Source organism: Chroicocephalus ridibundus, chromosome 2, assembly GCF_963924245.1.
Source record: "Chroicocephalus ridibundus chromosome 2, bChrRid1.1, whole genome shotgun sequence".
Taxonomy (NCBI): domain Eukaryota; kingdom Metazoa; phylum Chordata; class Aves; order Charadriiformes; family Laridae; genus Chroicocephalus; species Chroicocephalus ridibundus.
Genome location: NC_086285.1, coordinates 53,832,277 through 53,850,668, shown reverse-complemented (window position 1 = coordinate 53,850,668; position 18,392 = coordinate 53,832,277). Strand labels below are relative to the sequence as shown.

At 41.3% G+C, this 18,392-nt stretch overlaps 1 protein-coding gene across 5 annotated transcripts in view; it reads left to right on the top strand.

Annotated features, from left to right (window-relative positions):
* The window catches only part of BMPER (BMP binding endothelial regulator), a 156,164-nt gene that overhangs the window by 33,629 nt on the left and 104,143 nt on the right, over positions 1-18,392 (top strand). For all 5 annotated transcript variants that reach the window (XM_063325511.1, XM_063325514.1, XM_063325512.1 and 2 more), the window contains 3 exons: positions 4,075-4,157; positions 5,719-5,809; positions 6,633-6,715. In XM_063325511.1, coding sequence (XP_063181581.1) covers positions 4,075-4,157; positions 5,719-5,809; positions 6,633-6,715 — 257 coding nt within the window. The remainder of the gene's footprint in view (positions 1-4,074; positions 4,158-5,718; positions 5,810-6,632; positions 6,716-18,392) is intronic.

The following is an 18,392-nucleotide window of genomic DNA, read 5'->3' as shown; positions in this document are numbered from 1 at the left end:
GAAACAGAGTAGCTAAATTAGCAAATTAGAAGGGATTTAACTATTTTATCGTCATTTTTTGTGCAGGAATGCTTCAAGTCTAGAGGATCATTTTGACTTTATGAGGTGACTAGAAGGTAATTAGCAGTTTCCACTGCTTATAGAACAACCGACCAACTTCAAAGTATTCAGTGGTTTGGTTTGATTCAGATAAGCAACTTTCAGCTTGCATGTTTATCCAGGACTTATCTGAACCATTTGGGTTGAAGTAGGTAATAGGAACAAAACCTACAACTAACTGAAAGTTAATATTTTACATTAATAAAACACCAACTATTCTTAAAGAAAGAAACAGGAAAGACTAAAAAATTAGGACACGCTCCTTTACTGATATGAATCACCTTAGCTCCATTAAAATTGATACAGACCATTGATATTTAACTTCCTTCTGTATGTGGAATCCTAAAGGTTTTCCTTATAAGGTATATGTCATGGGATCAAATCATGTAGAACCTGTTACTTTTCATGTACTACTTAGAAAATTCTTAGGCTTTTTGGCTTCCCCTCTTGAAAAACCTCCTCTGTAGCCCTTGCTTTTAAAGTTTTGTTTTAAGTATGTATATAGGCAGAAGTAAGTGAATGGCATTTAAGTGATTGTGCTAAGCTCTGATCTTTCTCAATTTATTCTTTTCTCCTGCTGTCCCTTTCAAATGGTGGACGGAGACAGTAAGGTAATGTAATATTTCCAAAGGGAATTAAAATGGCTTTTACGAACTCGAAGTATGTTCTGCCATACTTGCTTGTAGAAATTGGCATCAGAGACTTTGCTGATGCTTTTGGACATGAGATATTCAGTGAATGCTACTTTTCAAGCCGAATATGATGGACCTTTAACCATGGATGATCTAGAATGGCTCAAATGAGTTGAAGCATGAAGGCAGGTGGGTTTCAACTCATCTGAATTTAGGTGAGGCTCATAAACTTCCATGCTATGAATAGGTGGGCTAGGGAAGTGTGGGTATATGTTTGCTGGTGTCAGCTGAGAGATTTGTACATTGAAAGTGAGGTTCAGAAAAACTAGCTGATATGTGGGCTTTGTTTCTTTTTCCTTTTGAAGAGTGAGTGGTGGGTGTAGCTCTGGGGCATACAAAGGGCAGAGTGTCAGGGCACACCTCTGGTCAGATACAGGTTAAAATCTCACCTGCAGATTGTAAAAAACCTTCCTTTCTTTCCCTGTCTTCAGTTTGGCTGACCTTCAGCTTTCCCCCAGCTCTCGCGAAGCCTGCCTGCGTTACTGGCTAACTCTCCCCTTCCTTCTTGCCATTTTCTTCAACTGAGCAGCTGCTGAAACCCAGCACGGTGCTGCTTTGACTCCCTTATTCAACCTGCTGGCCCGTGCCAAAGCTCGGGAGCGGTCTTAGTATCTCCAGTGCTTCTGCAGACTTTTCCATCCTGGTCTCTATTTCTGAATTTCCCTTTTGCTGCCTGCACGCTCTCCCTGCCATAGTTACTTCTGCTGTGTTGGCCCCCGGTGCTGCCAGCATCACCTGTCAGCAACAGAAGTGGCTCCTCGGCAGGTGGAGTTTGGCTTCCCCCTCGCTGCTTTCCACAGGGACAACATCTGGAGCCGTGGGACAGAGGATTTTGTAGCGTAGCTTGGGTATGCGCTTCAGGCAAGACCAGTGTGACTGCATGGATGGACCCACCTTCCTGCTTTCTCAAACAGGCTAATCCTTGAACTGAAAGATTCAGTTTAATATGCACATCTGCACATGCAGATTAGCCCAGAGTCATTAGCTTTCTTACAGAAAAACCACTTCAAATTAAAGAACATAATTGGTGAGCAAATATGCAAGGTATTTTGCGGTCAGTAGTAGTTTTCAACCTGGCCCTTAATTTTGCACAGTGCTGAAGACACCAGACCCATCCAGTCAAAATCACACAAAGATATTTAACAATACAGATTGTTTCGTCTTGAGAGTCAAGCACGTGTAAACTCTTTCTTAGACTGGCACCAGTATGCCAGTATGGCCTGGATTTCCTCAACTTGAGGACGCCAAAATGTGTTAAGCAGGCTCTGCTATTCGTCAGAATTTGCAGTGGGCAGTAAGTAGAGACTGTGCTACTGTGTTTTTCAGAATGGGACTTCAAAATGCTTAAGAGGAGTATAGGGCTTCACGTTCCTCTTTTGACATGTTGTCCTGCATGTATAAGAGCTCACTCAGAACTTTATTCACATGCTGAGAATCTGAAAACTTTTTTATTATTCAAAAACACTTCATAGGGACTTTGCCACTTAAAAACCATAAGATTCAGATGTATACTTTGTACCTTTCAATATTTGACAAAGATTAAATTATCACAGAGAGCTCTTAGACTACTGATCAACTCTCTTAAAAACATACCTGTTCAGCTTAGGTAAGTGAATGGCCACAGCATCTGCAGATTTCTCCTGCGTTGCTCTGTACTTAGCCTGGAAAAATGTCTGAGTACTGCAAATCTTGAAGTACAAGTCTTCTGTTGTTTAAGATCTTAACTGGAAGCAGTTAACACATTTGTAAATGATCCCTGTATATCAGGTTTCCTTTAAATTTTGGGGTTGAATACAAAATGATTTTGTGGGTATTTTAAGTTCCTCAGCTGTGACCCTCAAGTTTTCTTATACAGCGGGCTCAAAGATTTGCTGGTGTAGGGCTGATAAATTGCCTTTATTTTCAGAAGGAAATAAAATGCAGCCCAAAGCAGATCAGGAGAGAGCACCCTACACAGCAGAGAATGACTTAGAGTAGCTGCTGAGGTAGGGTGTGGAAGGGCAAATGGTGCCATGGGCATTGTTTGACTGATTGTAGTTTTGTGCTTGGTGGCTCTATGTATATGTCGTGTTTCAAAGTCTCTGGCAAGACTCCTGTTGGTTTCGTGGGCTCTTTGATCAAGCTCATTTTGAATAAAATAGACTGGGAAAAAACCCTCAGAGCAGTAAATGGAAAAATGGGCATTTTTCCTGCAGAAAATGGGGTTTGTGTTACTTCTAAACTTTTTTTTTTCAGAAACACTCTAGGTCTCCAAAGAATTAATTTTTAATTGAAATAATTTTGCATTAATAAACTAACTCTTTAAAACAAATATTTTATTTACACTTAATATGTCTTTTCTAGTTTTGCATTTCTGGTGAGTTATTTTATTCTTTTCTTTGTGTTCCTTTTTGGTTTTCCCTTTTGCAAAATACCAGAAAACAGTGAAAGAGTGGGAAAGGAAACTAGTAGGAACCTGTAATCAAAAATGTGAAAATTAATGTTTGGTGTTTTTTTTTCCAAATGGCTCCATGAAACTTCATTGTGCACAAAAAAAAAAAAAAAAAAGGCATCCTGAGCCTGTGTACAGGCAAACCAACCTATTTTCTGTTAATGAAGTTGTCATATAACACACAAAGATGTATAAAGTCTTTTATATGTAAAGACATATGAAGTTTGGAGTCCCAAACCCTGTGGGACTCCAAAATGCCCCACTCAGAGATTCACCACCCACACAGAAGAGCCTGATGGCTTTTAGTTTATGTGGATGTTGATCCCTTCTGCTATGAAAGTAAAAAGGTATAAAGGAGGGGGTAGCTCTGCCGTTGTCAGTGCATCCATGCTGATCTCTACTGGCTGAAGAGCTCTCCCAGGGGTTTTGGTTAATGGACGAGGATAGCATGTCCAGGTTGGATGATGAACATTTCCAGCTCTTCTCTTACCCTCTCTCCTCCCTCTCCTCCCTCCAGTGCATGGGTGGCTGAGCAGCTCCTGAATGGCCAGCAGAATAGCCACCAACATCCATTTGTAGGTAAATTTTCACTGATTTCGGTAGGTCTTGAATGGTTGTAGTTTGTAAGGAGTTTGGCCAGTCACGCACCAGGAGCAGATATCTGGGGCTGTTCACGTCAGCACTCCTAGGGCACGATCCCTCTTGTCAGTCCCAGCTCTCAGCTCTACCTCTTCTGTTTAACCCAGGGGACAGGATGGGGCGCATTTAGGATGCTGCTCTGCCGTCCTCATCAGCAGCCTCCTTACGGGATTGTTGTGTTCAGCCAGACTGACGTGATTCTGTCTCTTCTAGATTGCAGTTTTGGAGGAAATACGTACAACAGCTCTATGAAATGGCACCTCCCTAGCAATCCCTGCATTACATACCAGTGCCAGGTAAGGATGTCATCAGCATCATGCTAATTGAATCACAAGCTTTGCCCACAAAATTCTGAGCCTTTTTTATCCAATACAAATAAGCGGAAATATTTTATACCCAAAGCACAATATGGGCTTTGCTTTTAAAGTAGTTTAAATCTACTCAAATGTGGTGAGCTATAACCAAACATTCAGAAGGATAGATTTTATATGACTTGAGTACCGTGATACACAAACATTGCTGAAGGAGACGTACACAGCCAGGCCATTTCCTGCTGTCTTGACCTTGAAATAAGTTCTCTTTTTTTTTTTTTTTTTTTTTTTTTCCTCAGCACGCTAAGCCTTTTGAGAGATACAAATTATTATTTTAGTAATTGGACACTTTTGTGTGTTACGTGTCCATGGGTTTTACCTGGGATGCTCTTTAAGAGAAATCCACAACCAAATCTTCTTTTCCTGGGCTCCTGCTCTGTTAACACAGTGGTATTTTTGGTAGCTTGCCTCTCTACAACCATAATGTTTGCAAGATTGCCCATTTTCAGGCACAACACAAGTAATTATGTAGGTAATTTTAGTTTCTGTCTGTGAATAGATCTGCAATTTTTGCTGATAAATTGATCCAGTTTTAGTAATAGCACTCACGCAGCTACTAAGAATTGCAGCTGTTGGAAAGAGGAGAGATGAATGAGTATGAAGAGCTTCTACAAATCGGAAAAAAGGGTTTCAAGTTTTTTCTCTTTTTCTGTGATACTTCTGCTCTACAAAACCCACCCATGTTTTTAAAGACAAGTGTACTGAGAAGAATGGAGTTGGAGCCAACAGTATTCTGTATCCTTGCACTTAATGAAAAAATACTCACAGCTTGAATTTAGGTACTCCAGTCACCACTAGCTAACTGAAATGAGCAATTCTTTATTGCCTGTTTCAGTGTCTAAATGCAAAACTGGGTGATCCTAGGCCCATATATTTAAAAAACAGGTTTCCCTTTCCTCCAAATGCAAAGCTGCAAGCAGGAAAAAAAAAAAGAAAAGTAGCAGCCTTTTGTGCACAGATCCTCACACCCAGATTTGTTCAGGAGGACTCTTGACTTCTCCAACAAGAAGTACAGGAAATGTTAATTTACTAATACTTATCAGGCAAAGCATCAAAGATAAGCGTCTCCCCTTTACAGAACAAGATGCTTTTATCTGCTTTCTCAGTCTTTTTTCCTCCAAGGGGAGAGGGAAGAGAATGCCTTGTGTCTGGCCTGTTTTCACCAGAGCTGCATGGCAGATTACTGAGGCTAAGGATTCCTGATAAAGCAGGATTCCTTTTCCTAAGAAGGTGCTTGGTTTCTTACCTGGTGTATTTTAAGGCAAATATTGTGTCTGGAGTCAGGGAGACTCAAGTGGATCTTTTGACTATGGATTAACCTGAATGCTGATACCAGGCAGCAGGTACAGAAACAAAAGAGGTTTTGAAATCCAGGGCTCTGCGGCATGTATCGTGCTTTAATTGTACTACTAGTAATTGCGGATTTTTGCTTGTTAAAGCAACCACAACACTAACAATGAACGTGTCTGATCTGCTTCTTTTTCAGGAAGGAGTGATAGTAGAGTCAGAGGTACAGTGTGTTGTTCATTGCAAAAACCCTTCCAAACTCATGGGAATGTGTTGTCCTGTGTGTCCAGGTGAGATTTCATGGGAAGGTGTGCTGTTCCACGTGTGCAACTGTATTGCTAATGATAGCCATCATTACTGGGGAGGTTGCCTCTAACTTCTCTGCTATACTTGACAAGTTACTAAGATGTGGACCAGTGGCTCATGACGCACTAAATGGCACAAGAAGTGCATGCTCAATATTTTCTAGTAGAGGACATGCAGACTAGGGGATGCATAGGCAATAGCCTGTGGCAATATCCACATCTGTATTTACATAATTTCTTAGAGGTTCTGTCATCTGGGTTTGCCTGGCTGATGACTGGGATTTTGTTAGGAGCGGAAGTGTAAGAGTAATCCTAAAAAAAGAGACTCACTTTGTGAGGGGGAGTGGGAATGGGTTGCCTTTGTGAAGCACAGTGGCAAATTAACGTGGTTTTATAGGCTAATTTGATTTTAACAGAGGTTTTGAAGGGAAGCACTGCTCCAGTTGTGATACAATGGGTTGATTAAATTCTAATTAGTTATAATTTCTGCCAACATCTAATATGAACTCAGGGAGTAAGAATGAGTAGTAAAAAGCAAACAGCTTAGAAAAGTGTTTCAGAGACACTTACAATGGAAGACTTGATTAGCCTTGACTTCATTGGTGCACCTTTATTTGCCGTAGAATGATGTTTTCTTTCCCTCAAAAGATATTTGGGGGTTCTCAAGACTTTTGTAAAGGCTTCAGAAGGGATTTGTATCACAGAGGACGATACGATTTGCTTTACCTGTTGTCCTGTGGTGGGGTGTGTTACAGAGAAAAGGCAGCGTGCTATCCTGAGCTAAACTTATTCAAATGCTGTTTTCCAGGTTGTATATTTGAAGGGAGACATTACAATGAAGGAGAAGAATTTAGGCCTGAAGGAAATAAATGTACCAAGTGTTCCTGTATTGTAAGTATTTGCCTTTTGGCATTGTATCTCCCTGTATGAACTTCAAAAGGCACATTATTATTGCCATAACAAAGCAAAAAATATAAGGAATTCAACACTGTTATGCATTCTTCTCTTGGAGTTCAAGTTCCTATTGAATATTTTACTGCACTAATACATTATATCACTCATATTCTCTGTTTATCATCTTTTTTGTGACCTCACACTGTGGGCAGATAGAGCAGGATATTTGTGAGAGGTTCGATGTATTAAATTAGTGAATTAGTGATGCTTTTTTTTTGTGTGTGATGGGATCATGCAGGAGGAGACAAAAAGCTTTTGGGCTTTCATCTATTGATCAACGTTTATTAGCTGTTTCCTTAAACGGATCTTTTGCAAGGATTCCTCTCAGCTGTATGCCACCCCTGTGGCAAGGGCCTTTGCTCTGAATTACTGAGTGAAAGGATGAGGGTGGCTTCCTTAGGCTGTCCCAGGTGGATTTTGGCTTGACGCTTAATGAAAAGGTCATATCCTGGATTTTATCCTTCACTACCAACAATATAGAGAGGAAGTAATAATTGCATCCTTTAGGTAATGAGCACAGGCTTCTCTTTCACTTCCATTAAGTTAGAAGATAATGTTCTATGAGTTGGGGCAGATAACTTTGACTTCATTGGTGTGATCTGAGAGACCAGTAAAATGCAAAGTTCAAATCACTGCTTTTGTGGCAATCTGTGGGCTGGTTATCAGCAGAAAATGAAAGACTGGGGAACTTTACATTTCGGTAGAATGCCAAGAGTTTTGTCAGTATCAGACACAGCTCTCCTGCATCAAGAAAATAAAATAAAAAAGGGAGGAGAGAGGGATATGATTAAAAAATTAATATGTATTTATACATAGACACACACACATGTTTAATGAAGCTGCTGCAGACAACTTGGACTGTTTTGCAGGAAAAAGTCCTGGTAATCTGCAAAATGAATTTACATTAAATCATCACTGCTATTGTGGAGAATTAGGCTGCTCAGGTGGGTGTTGGTTGGGTTTTTTTTTTTAAGTTTTAATCCTGTAATAATGAAAATATGCCGTCACACATGTCATGGTGATATACGCCCTGGGCTCCTGCTCTGCCGAATGCCTCCTGTCGCAGGCTGAGGACCATTGTTCCTTTTGTACTCCGTGTTCTCCCTCTCACTTTGGCTTCAGCTGTAAAACAGTAGCTTTACACTTTGCCTTTCCTTAGTCATGTTCCTCAGGGGAAGGCAGGTCTTGGATGGTTGAGAAGTCTGTGGAGACATGCTTGAGTCTTTACAGGCTGTGCTTTGCTCTTCCCTAAGTACTGTACAGATATTGCCTATTGCCCAGTTGTTGGCATGCCAATATCTCCTTGATCAACTTTCCTTTGTTCCCAAAATAGCAAAAGCAACTGTGCCGAGAAGAGCAAGTGTGTGTGTGTGTGTATGTATATCTAGGGGAGAAAAGATAAAGAAATACAGGGTATTTAGGGTCAAATCTAAGGGTCTTTCCTTGACAGTTAACAGTCCCAGGTACGTTAGAGAAGGGAGCACATCAGCTACTGATAGTAAGAGATTTAAAGCCTCAAGCAAGGAGCTTAATGATCCCTTCCGAGAAAGGTGGTCTGACAGTTTTGGATGTTAATAACATCTGTATAAAGTGTCCAGCTCTAATTCTGAATCTTACTGACAGCAAAGGAGGCACCATCTGTGTGTAAGCCACACCTGACCTCCCTTCCCTCTCTCTCTGGGAATGCCTTTTTTTTACTGCCTCTTGCCAGACTCCTTCAGAATTTGGGCCTGTGTTAATTCCTATGTAATTTAAATTGGATGCAAATAACGGGGGCATCCTCAGGGCTGTGGTAGTGGTTTGCTGCCTGCTTTACATCCATTCCCTTTTGGGAATTGGTCCCCAGTAAATCTCTTATCTAAGCAGTTGGTGGTTGTCTCATTTAAAGATACCTATCTAGTCATGCGACGTGATGGGAACAGGCTTGTGTGTGATGTGCTGTAACTTGTGCAGGCTTTAAATAGATGAAAGGTAGCTCTTCACCCCAAATTAGATTTCTTTTGGGATATGAGATTGTAACTAGTTAGTGGGTCTTTTGTGGAAATGTGACAGAGGAAGTGGTACAAATTATTACCAAGGCATTTTGGGGGTGGGAGGGGGGTGTAAGGATTCAAGACACTCACTTCAGGGTGTATTCTGTAAAGTAAAGAGGGGATGGCTGGGGTTTGTTTTCCTGGAGAGATGTAGGGCTGTACCGCACTCGCTAAATGTATTAAAATGAGGAATTACTTACAAAAAAGGAATTTTACAGTTGCAAAATGATGCACTCAAAAGTCAGCAGGCCTGGGATGTGGGGCCAAGTCTTCGGCAAGGTCTTTGGTAGTCCAAGTTTGTGGTATTTTCAGCTCAAAGCGGTGCCTACTAGATACTGTTGAGCTCCTAAAGAATGTGAAATGGTTGTTAAGATGTTTTTGTTGTTGTTGTTTTCAACACACATTGCTTGCGCAAATGAGGACAAAGTGGGGATCTTAGGAGTTGGGGACCCCTGTCTCAGTGGAACAGACAGACCAGCTGCGGGGCTTCCCTGGTGCTCCTGGGCCCTGGAGGGCAGGGAAAGCCAGGCACGGCTAAGGGTGGGAGATTCACTCGGTCCTTACCCGCCGTGTGCTCAACTCGTTAATAGGGTTTCTCTTTAACACCACTTGTGGTTCTAGTTATTGTCTACTGAAAACCAGACCAAAGCCACTCAAATTCATTTTTCATGGAGGTCACCGAAACAATCCATTAGCTAATAACTTTTGGGTTGCTACTGAGCCAGGCCGCGCTCGCGGCGGCGGGGCGGAGATGAAAGGCCCTGTATTCCATTACCGCTCTCCTGAGCAAGCCGCTCCTTGGGGCGACTAAGATTTCTTGCTGAAAATGAAAATGTATCACCTCTCACTCAATGCATATTGCCTGTCAGGAGCGAACGAGCCGGCTTTTAATGACTCGGTTTCTCTGGGGAGAGGCATTTGTGTAAGAAAGGTGGACGGGATAATAGGGATCTCCTCGCACCCCGGCTGAAACCCATCTGTCTCGCAATAATTCATCTGTCTGGCCCGTTCCTGCTTTTCGTGATAGGCCAGCGGCCTCTTCTAGAGAAACCTTGGATATTTTCCCTACCATAAGCACCTACTTAAATGAAGGACTGGCTGCTTTAATCAAGTGTTATTTCTCAGATACTACTTTTATGAGGTTGAGAGTGTGTTTCTGCTTGCACAGTGAGAGCACTTGGCTTACATGTTTCCTTTCCTACAGCCTGCATTAAAATAGTCAGACTGTGATTATCTTAAATATTTTCATTTTCTCTTTTGATGTAGCACGTTTGGAAAAAAAAAAAATAGTGGAAGGGGGAAGGAGAGAGAGCCAGGGAAAGAGGAGAGGAGGTTTGGCAGGAAAGTGACCTTGCGTGAGAGCGGTAACCATGGAGAAGCTTATCTTTAAATGGTAGTATCCAAACTCATAACCAGCCCCTTTTGACTCACAGCGCTGTTACCCAGGCCATGGGCGCTGCGCCTTTCGGCATGCGAGGCATGCGGCGGTACGAGGTACCACCACGCTGAGAGCGCGCAGCACGATGGAGACGCTGCAGCCCAAGACCCGTCTTCTTCCACACCCCCGCAGGGAGAAGGGGAGCGGACCCGCACGGGAAACGGTGGGAGGCTGGATTACAGCATTGCTGGCATGGCCAGGAGCAGGAAGGGTCACGCCGTCTGTCTGTCCAGCAGGGAGGCATGTCGTGGGGGACGGCCATCATCAGGGGGGTCACACACGTTTTGTCCCCAGGCAGCATCATTTTGCTTCTTAGCTGCTCTTCCAAAATGATTTGAAGCAAGTGAAACCCAAATGGCTGGAAGCAGAGCACAGGGTTTTGGGGCCCTTGGAGAGCTGAATTTAAAAGCATCCTCGGCTCGATCTCCTTTGCATCATAGCGGACTTTTGCATCGCTGCTCAGAGGGACTCGATGCACACCCGGCTCCTGGTCTGCAGGTGTACGCATGGGTCTGTCCAGGAAATGTCTTGTCACTTATGTTCTTGAGTGCTAGGGTGCAAAAACTGCATAATGAAAGTTTTGCACAAAGAAAAGGAAATCACACCGAGGAAATCTGTTCCTAAATCAATGAGTAACAGGCGTTGCAACTGCGATAAGTAATGAGAAACTACATATGTTAGTGTTTTGGACACCGAGGGTGGAATTCATCTTGTCTAGCTCCAGCTATTCAGAAGTAATGTATCTGGTCTGAGCTACTTATCCGGGCTTCTCTTCAGTTAATGGAGGCAGAGAGATGTGGGATGGATTACTCTCTGCAGATGCCTATCTTCCTCCGCTAACTACAGGGGGAGCCTACACGGCTCCCTGGCCTCTGAGATGGCTGAAGATAGCTGAGATGGATCCTGCCTCTGCAGTCAGCTGGGTGATAAAGCACCCTGATACTGCTTTAACAGCTTGACTTTAACAGATACTTGGGAGCTGCTGAAATACGTTCCCACCACAAAGGACTGCAGGGGAGGTACACCAGTCTACTGGGAAACTCAGGGGAACACACAACTAAGTGTATCCTCAGTGAAGGCTGGTAGCAGAAGCTATGTGCAAATTCAAATTTCCATCCTCAGTGCGGTGCCAAACACTCATCTTTCCTAATTTCCATGTACTCCATCTGCTCCCACTTTGGGGGCTAAGAAAATTAGACAAAGAGTTGTAGTCAGAGGTGGAAAAGCAAAGAGTTGGTCTTTTAGTAGGAGGAGTGTTCACTTTTTCAAAGTTAGTGACGTAAGTAGAAGTGGTTGGCTTATGGGTGGATGCAAATGGAGAGCAGTAAGCATTCAGAAATGGGATATGGAAGAGTGCTCCCCATGTCTCTCTGGGAACCCCCTATAAGTTTGTCTGCAGATTTTTTGCAAGGCTAGAAAGCTTGGTTTTCTGACTAGCCTAATAAAAACACAGGTAGGTGAAGAAGTATGGCGTGCCAAGTAGGTGTGGAAGAGCGAGGACTTGGTATGTGCTGAACTTCAGCAAGAAAAATAATGCAGCATGGACACATAGACTGTGTCATGGTATTTATTCTTTTTTGATCTGATTTTCTTAAGACTTCAAAAAGTGTACTCACTTCCATGGGGACTGTACACTACATGTGCTATGTCTGAAATATTGAGTTCCTTTAATTTTGGAAATATCGAAGTTAAAAAAAAATAGTTTGGACATTTTAAAAAAAAAATGGTTAGACAACAGTGTGAAGTTTTTTCTTTTCTCTCATTGACATGCATAACCAATTTTAACCTTTATTTTGATTTCCCTCAAAAAATGCAAAAATTTTCTCAAAAAATGTCTCTCAGCAAATGTTAAAAATAATTTTAATAAAAGTCATGGAGTAAAGTTAAAAATAAAATTAATCACAGCTTTTCTGAAATACAAGTAAACTCTGAAATAGCAATGCAAGTGGGCATAATTCAGTGTAATTATTCAGTGTAAATGATTCATATTCATAAGCACTTCAAACCTCAGACTTTAGAAAGCATCTTTCTGTAGCAAGGTGTCATTTCCTCCCTCTGTCGATATTTGAATTTCATCCTACATCTCTCTTACCTGCAGAGCTTCCTAGCTCACCTAGTCTGAGTGTGTTTCCAGCTCAGGCTGCAGAAACCCTTTGTCATACTTTTAATTTTGGTGAGCATTGATGGAGTCTTTCTGTGCAGCGAGAGACTGTGCCCAGTTTGGGCATATTTCCAGGGGCGCAGAGGTATTGAGCATCTTCCTAAAGATCTAGATGACTCTTTAAGTATTGTAGGCCCAGAACACGCAGCATCTTTCTCATATCCCTTCCTTCCTCAGAGCCCTTTGTTTGCCCCTCCTGCCCTTCAGGATTCAGTTTGAATTTACCTGCTGCATTTCTGCATGGTCCATGCTCCTCTGGCCATGCAGTCAGAGGGTTCTACCTCCATCTGTTCTCCTCCTTCTCCACTGTTTCACATAACGTTACCCAGTTGTTATTATTTCTCTGATGGCATCTATGGCCACCAGTCAAGGATGGGTGCCCATTGGTGCTTTATATCATAAGGATATGTATTCCTGTCCCTGAGAGAAGAGAGTGTGGAAGAAGAAAGATAAAAAGGTGATTTGGCAGATTTCTACAGGAAATTTTTCCTGCTGAAAAAGGAGAGTGGATATTCTGAGGATTGGAGGAAGGAGTTCTGCCTTTATAAGTTTCTTGTTTGGACAGAGACTGTCTTTCCAGCTTGATGATCCAAGATGGTATTGCGATAATTAATGAATTAAAAGTAATACTAGACGACATAAAAGACTTAAAACTTCATGGGTATCTGAAGGTCCTAATGCTGATTAACAACAGCCCCCAACTGCACATTGCATGAACAACCTCTTGCAGTACAGAGAAAAAGCATCCAGGCCTTCTTGTCATTTGAAGGAAATGACTGCACAAAGCAGGATGGGTTTTGCATACCTAAAGCATATATAAAAAAAGAAAATAATGCAGGTTGACCACATTTAAATGGTCATAATATAGACTTATATCTCAAGTGTAAGTTGCTGTTGCTCTTGACAGCAAAGGAGCAGAGGTTATGCTGTCAGATGTCTGTCCCCTGTCTCGTTAAACTTTTACTAATTAAGGCTGAGATTGATTGTTCTTATTAACAAAGAAGAATTAAGTATACAGAGCTTTAACAATAAAGGAGAGCTGTTAACAGCCAGCCTCTGATGAGGGGACTATTTTTTTATTGGCATTGGGCTGCAATGAAGACTGCAAACATCTCTGCTATAACTCACTCCTTGCAAAGGCGAGGAACTATCTCGGAGGGGAAAACAAAGCAGTAAGATGGCAGAAAACAAAGAGCTTGGTTAAAGTAAGCAAACAAACAAACAAACAAAAGAATCTGCTGGCCATCAGGGGATGAAAGGGTCGCACGTGGTTTCAGAAGTGCCTGGCGAAGAGAAAGGTTTTATGCGAGATGGCTGTAGCACTTCTTGTAAGTGGCCTCAAATGGGAATGTGTGTGGCATCTCGTGGGAACGCTTGTGTGCAGAATTGATTTGGGTCTAAAAGATTCCCTCAAGTTGTGGTAGGAAGCAGTAAAAGCAATAGCTTGTCAATTAACAGGGCTTTTGTTTGCCAAACATTTTTATGAAGAGTCCAAGACCCTTCTGGCTGGTCTTACAATGCAGGAAAGGCTAAGAAGAGTAGGAGTGCCGGGCTTTCATGTTTGTCACCCTTTCAGTTTAAATAAACTTGGATGTCACAGTTTTGGGGGTTGTTATCGGATAACAATAGTTAATGATTTTAAACTTGCACACAGCGCTCTGTGTCCTGAGACAAGGTGTCTTAGTATGCACAATACTGCTAAATGAATTTACACAAGAGGGCTTAATTAACTGTGTAACACCTACTTGTTCTCCTTTGTCCGATTTTCAAAAGTAAAAATAGGAAAAAAATATTAAAGATTGGAGGCAATACATTGCTACATGTGGAGCTTTGGGTTTTAGTTTTTTCCCCTCTGGTGTCTGTCAGATGAAGAGTCTGACCTCTTCATCACTTTGCATATCATGTCTTTTTACTTAATCCTGCAGTAGCCATTAACTTCGTTCATATTTAGTGTCTTTTGTAGAAGATGTAAAGTGAAACTTTGGATCATTAAGTTTGAATTGCTGTTGAAATCTAGTGTGATTGCTAAATTCCATCTTGACTTGCTATCAGTCTGCCTAAATTCTCATTGCTCTGCATCCTACAGCATTGCTTTTGTTTTCTCTCCTGGAAACATTTTGTATTGATAAGGGAGCAAATTTCCAACACTGTCTGATAAACTATTTACCAGCTGGGATAAGTGATAAATTAACATTTCTTACACCAAACCAGTCATATAAAAAGACTCCTTGGATTCCATCAATGTTTTAAACGTTAGTTACGTTATTTATTTTTAATTATGTATTTATTACTTCCAATGCCTTATTTAATGATGAGAGACAAACACATGGGGTGTTTGTCAAGGGGAGGAAAGGGGAGGAAAATGATACCCAGCAAATTATTTTCAGGATTGTGACAGGCTGTAACTTTTTTATACAACTCATCCTTTTAGGCTGAGAGCAGAATAGGGAGAATGATTCATTGGCTGTCAAAATAGACATGGGAAACAGAAAAGAAAAAAAAAATCACATGACAGTGATTTACTTATTCTGCCTTTAACCTGTCAGAAATAAAATTTGACTGGAAGCCAATCTATCATAACATCTTTGGCATTCTGCTGTGGGTGCATTAATCTGAAGAAAAGGTGCAGGAATCCTTGCGGGCAACTCAGGGTTAGAGTCAGCAGTGGGATGTAAGCCCTCAGCTTCCACCATAGGTGCTTAAATATGAAAGGTGAGTCCTTAAAAATGCTTTCTAACTCTAGTGATAGAAATTGCCTGGATGTCTTAACTTTCTTCCAGGAAGTCGCGCTCTCACGGTACCTAAACTTCTGTCCCAAACATGACTAGAACACCATTAAACTTGACAACCTCAAGCTTCATTGAAAACCCAAGAAGTTTTCAGCTCTCTGCCAGGAGCTTTGTAACGAAGCATTGAGGTTTTCTACAGAAAGCAGATGTGTATGGGGGTTTTGTTGTTGGGTTTTTGTGGTGTTTCTTTTTTTTTTTCTTTTTTAAATTGAGTTTAGCGGCATTACTCAATATTTTGTGCTAAAATCATTTAAATGGAAATTTCTTTATCACCCCTACTTGGATGTCAGAGCCAATGCAATTGAAAGTGCAAAGCCCAGATTTACAGCAGGCTCAGATCTGATGTTTGAGGTGTCTGAGACCCAAAATGCATGCTTTGTGTGGTTTCTTTTCCCTTTTTTCTTTTCTTTCTCCAGAACACAGTACCAGAAGTTTTCTGAGAGTAGGACAGAAGCTAATGTGCCCTTGCCAATAGTATCTTTCTTCACAGGAGAAAACAGAGCTTGCTTCAACTCTGAGAGCATAATAATGTGGAGAGTCTTGTTCCTTTTACTGTCTTCTGCATTGCCCCCAAATATTCAACATGCTGAACAAAAATTTGAAAATGAGACAATGTATGTGAAATCAATTAATTCCAAGAAGTCTAAGGATCTTGTGCTTTTCAGTGATCAGTCTGTTCTCTGCCCCCTCTCCTAGTTGCAGCATAATTTTCCTTCTCCTGGATGCAGCTGAATAGCCATTCTTCCTAGCAATCTCAGTTGTTGATGCACTATTTATTCTTTCAGCAGCTAGCTGAACTGCCCTGCTCTGTGTCTTTTGAGGTCAGTTTTTTAAATTCCCCAAGGTTCCTGCAATTATCATTCCTCCCTCATCTAGGTTTTTTAGTGCTGCATTTCAGCAAGTATGGGTACGTACACGTCTGGGACCATGTAGGGAGGGAAAATCCTGTGTTTATTATATCTTCTGCTATCCAGTCCTCTTTGCATTTGACATGCACGTGTGAAATATCTTATCAGTAGTACTTGCACAGCATCTGCTACTATGATTTTGTCTTTTTGACTGTGAACCTGATTCTAACACGGTGAGCATTTTATAAAGTGGCTAAATGGGAATAGGGCCCATAAAAGTTGACACCTGGTGGAAACCAAGCCAGGGAGGCATTTTCTTTCCCCATGGTGCTGTTACATTCCTTGTGGTCAGCAGTAATAGCTCTGCCTCCTGAAGTATGGGCTGTGGGGTTTTACTCAGTGTTCAAATGGGCACCGCTTGAAGCTTTAGCTTTATTTTTATGGTGTTTGGAGGACACATTCTTGCTTTCTGAGTATTCAATGCAGCAGAGGTAACAGCAAGCAATTATATAAAATGAGCAGTAAGTTACAGGCTAATTTGAGGGCTGAGGGGGATGGAGGAAGAAGCAACATGCTTGCACATCAACAGAAATATCATCAACCTGTGTAGCGCGTTTGCTGCTGTTCTCCTGAGACTGCTTTTGCAGAACTTCTCTGAGTCAGACAAGAAGCTAGCAAGGATACTGTTAATACATCTAATGACCAAAAGTACTTTTTGCAGTTTTCATAATGAGTGCCTGTGTTTCTTTTTCTAAATATCTTATCCGGTGGCCTCTCATTGCTCTCACTCTCTGAGAAATCCTTTGTCTCAGACTTTCTTCGAATTTACGGAAAGAGAAGGTGGCAAAGTTCCCAAAGTAGAGTTAGATTTTGCTTGCTTGTTCCCTGATATTGCTTTTCAGGCTTTAGTCAGTAGCCCGTTATACTCTGATTTTTTTTAATTTCTGTCTGATTTTTCATGTGAGACAATGGGTTTCAAACAGAGAGGATGTTCTCATCTCAGAATATGACAAGGTTTAGGGGAGGGGAGCCAAGTCATGCTTAGGGAATAATTTTGTCCTTCATGATGTAGTGGTTGCAAAACAATGTGTAAAGCACACGGTGCTCCAAGGGGAGCAGGCAGGGCTCAGACTCACTGGGACCCTGGAGCTGCTACAGCAAGGGAAGTTACCAGCGTGCCCAGGAAAACCCAGGGGTATCCAGATAGTACAGAGATAAAAATCTGCATTTCCAGCTCCCTGCAAATTCCTTCATCTCTCCTTCATTTTGAACTCCATTTTTTTTCTAAATACTTACGTTTATTAAAGTGGGGATGTACATGTAAGATGTGTCCTGGAAGTGGGCAGACAGAAAGCAAAGGCAAAAAAAGAATTCCTAATTTATGATGTACAGGATTAATACAGTATTTGTGCTCTTGCAACCAGTCACACTGGGAGTAGGAGCTTTAAGTCAGTTTCACAAAAATAATCTCTAAAATCTCATTTGAAATTCATATCAACTTTTATCAGATAGAAGACTTTCTCCTAGGGATGACACTTGCCCACAGAAGAAAAAATAAAATAAAATGTAGCATACCACACATGCCCAGTCAGAATAGCCTGAAATGTTCATATCTAGAATGCCAACAAGCATATTTGTGGTTCGACTACACAATAAATAGCAATTTAATATTATTAATTAAAAATTATTTAAGCACACAATCTCTGGGTAGTGTATAGTATCGAACGTATTAAACTCCATTTCCCTATTTCCCCTGGGCTGAACAGTAATTTGGATAAAACTTAGTCTTCTATAATAGCTTGCAAAATTACCGGTTTAATAAATCAGAATCAATACGCTGAAAACGTGTAGGAGTGTGACAATTTGTCTTCAACAGCCAGAACAACCAGAATGAGGACATGTCAGCCCTATGAAATACTATCAAGATGTTTCTCGTCTGTTGACAGAAATTAAATGGGTGGGGTTTTTTTTTTTTGGTTTTTTTTGGGGGGGTTTTTTTTTGGTTTTTTTTTTTTTTTTGAGGACTCAGAGTTTCAACATTTCAGTGCAGGAAGGAAAGCAATGAAAAGAAACAGGATGGAAATTTTAAATTTTCAGACACGGTAGCTGATGATTGTACTCTTTTTTTTTGGCTTTTGGTTCCAAAATCTAAATGGCCTCAAATAAGATAGTGCTGAATACCACCACCTCATCGTCGAGTGAGAAAGTCTTAACAGAACTGGCTTGGAAACCCTGGCCCTAGGGAAGAAGTTTGTTCTAGCCCTTTTAAACCCAATTCCACTGAGACTCCATGTCTCCTCCTTTCATCTGAATTAAACAATGCTGAAATTAAAAGGTTACAAATA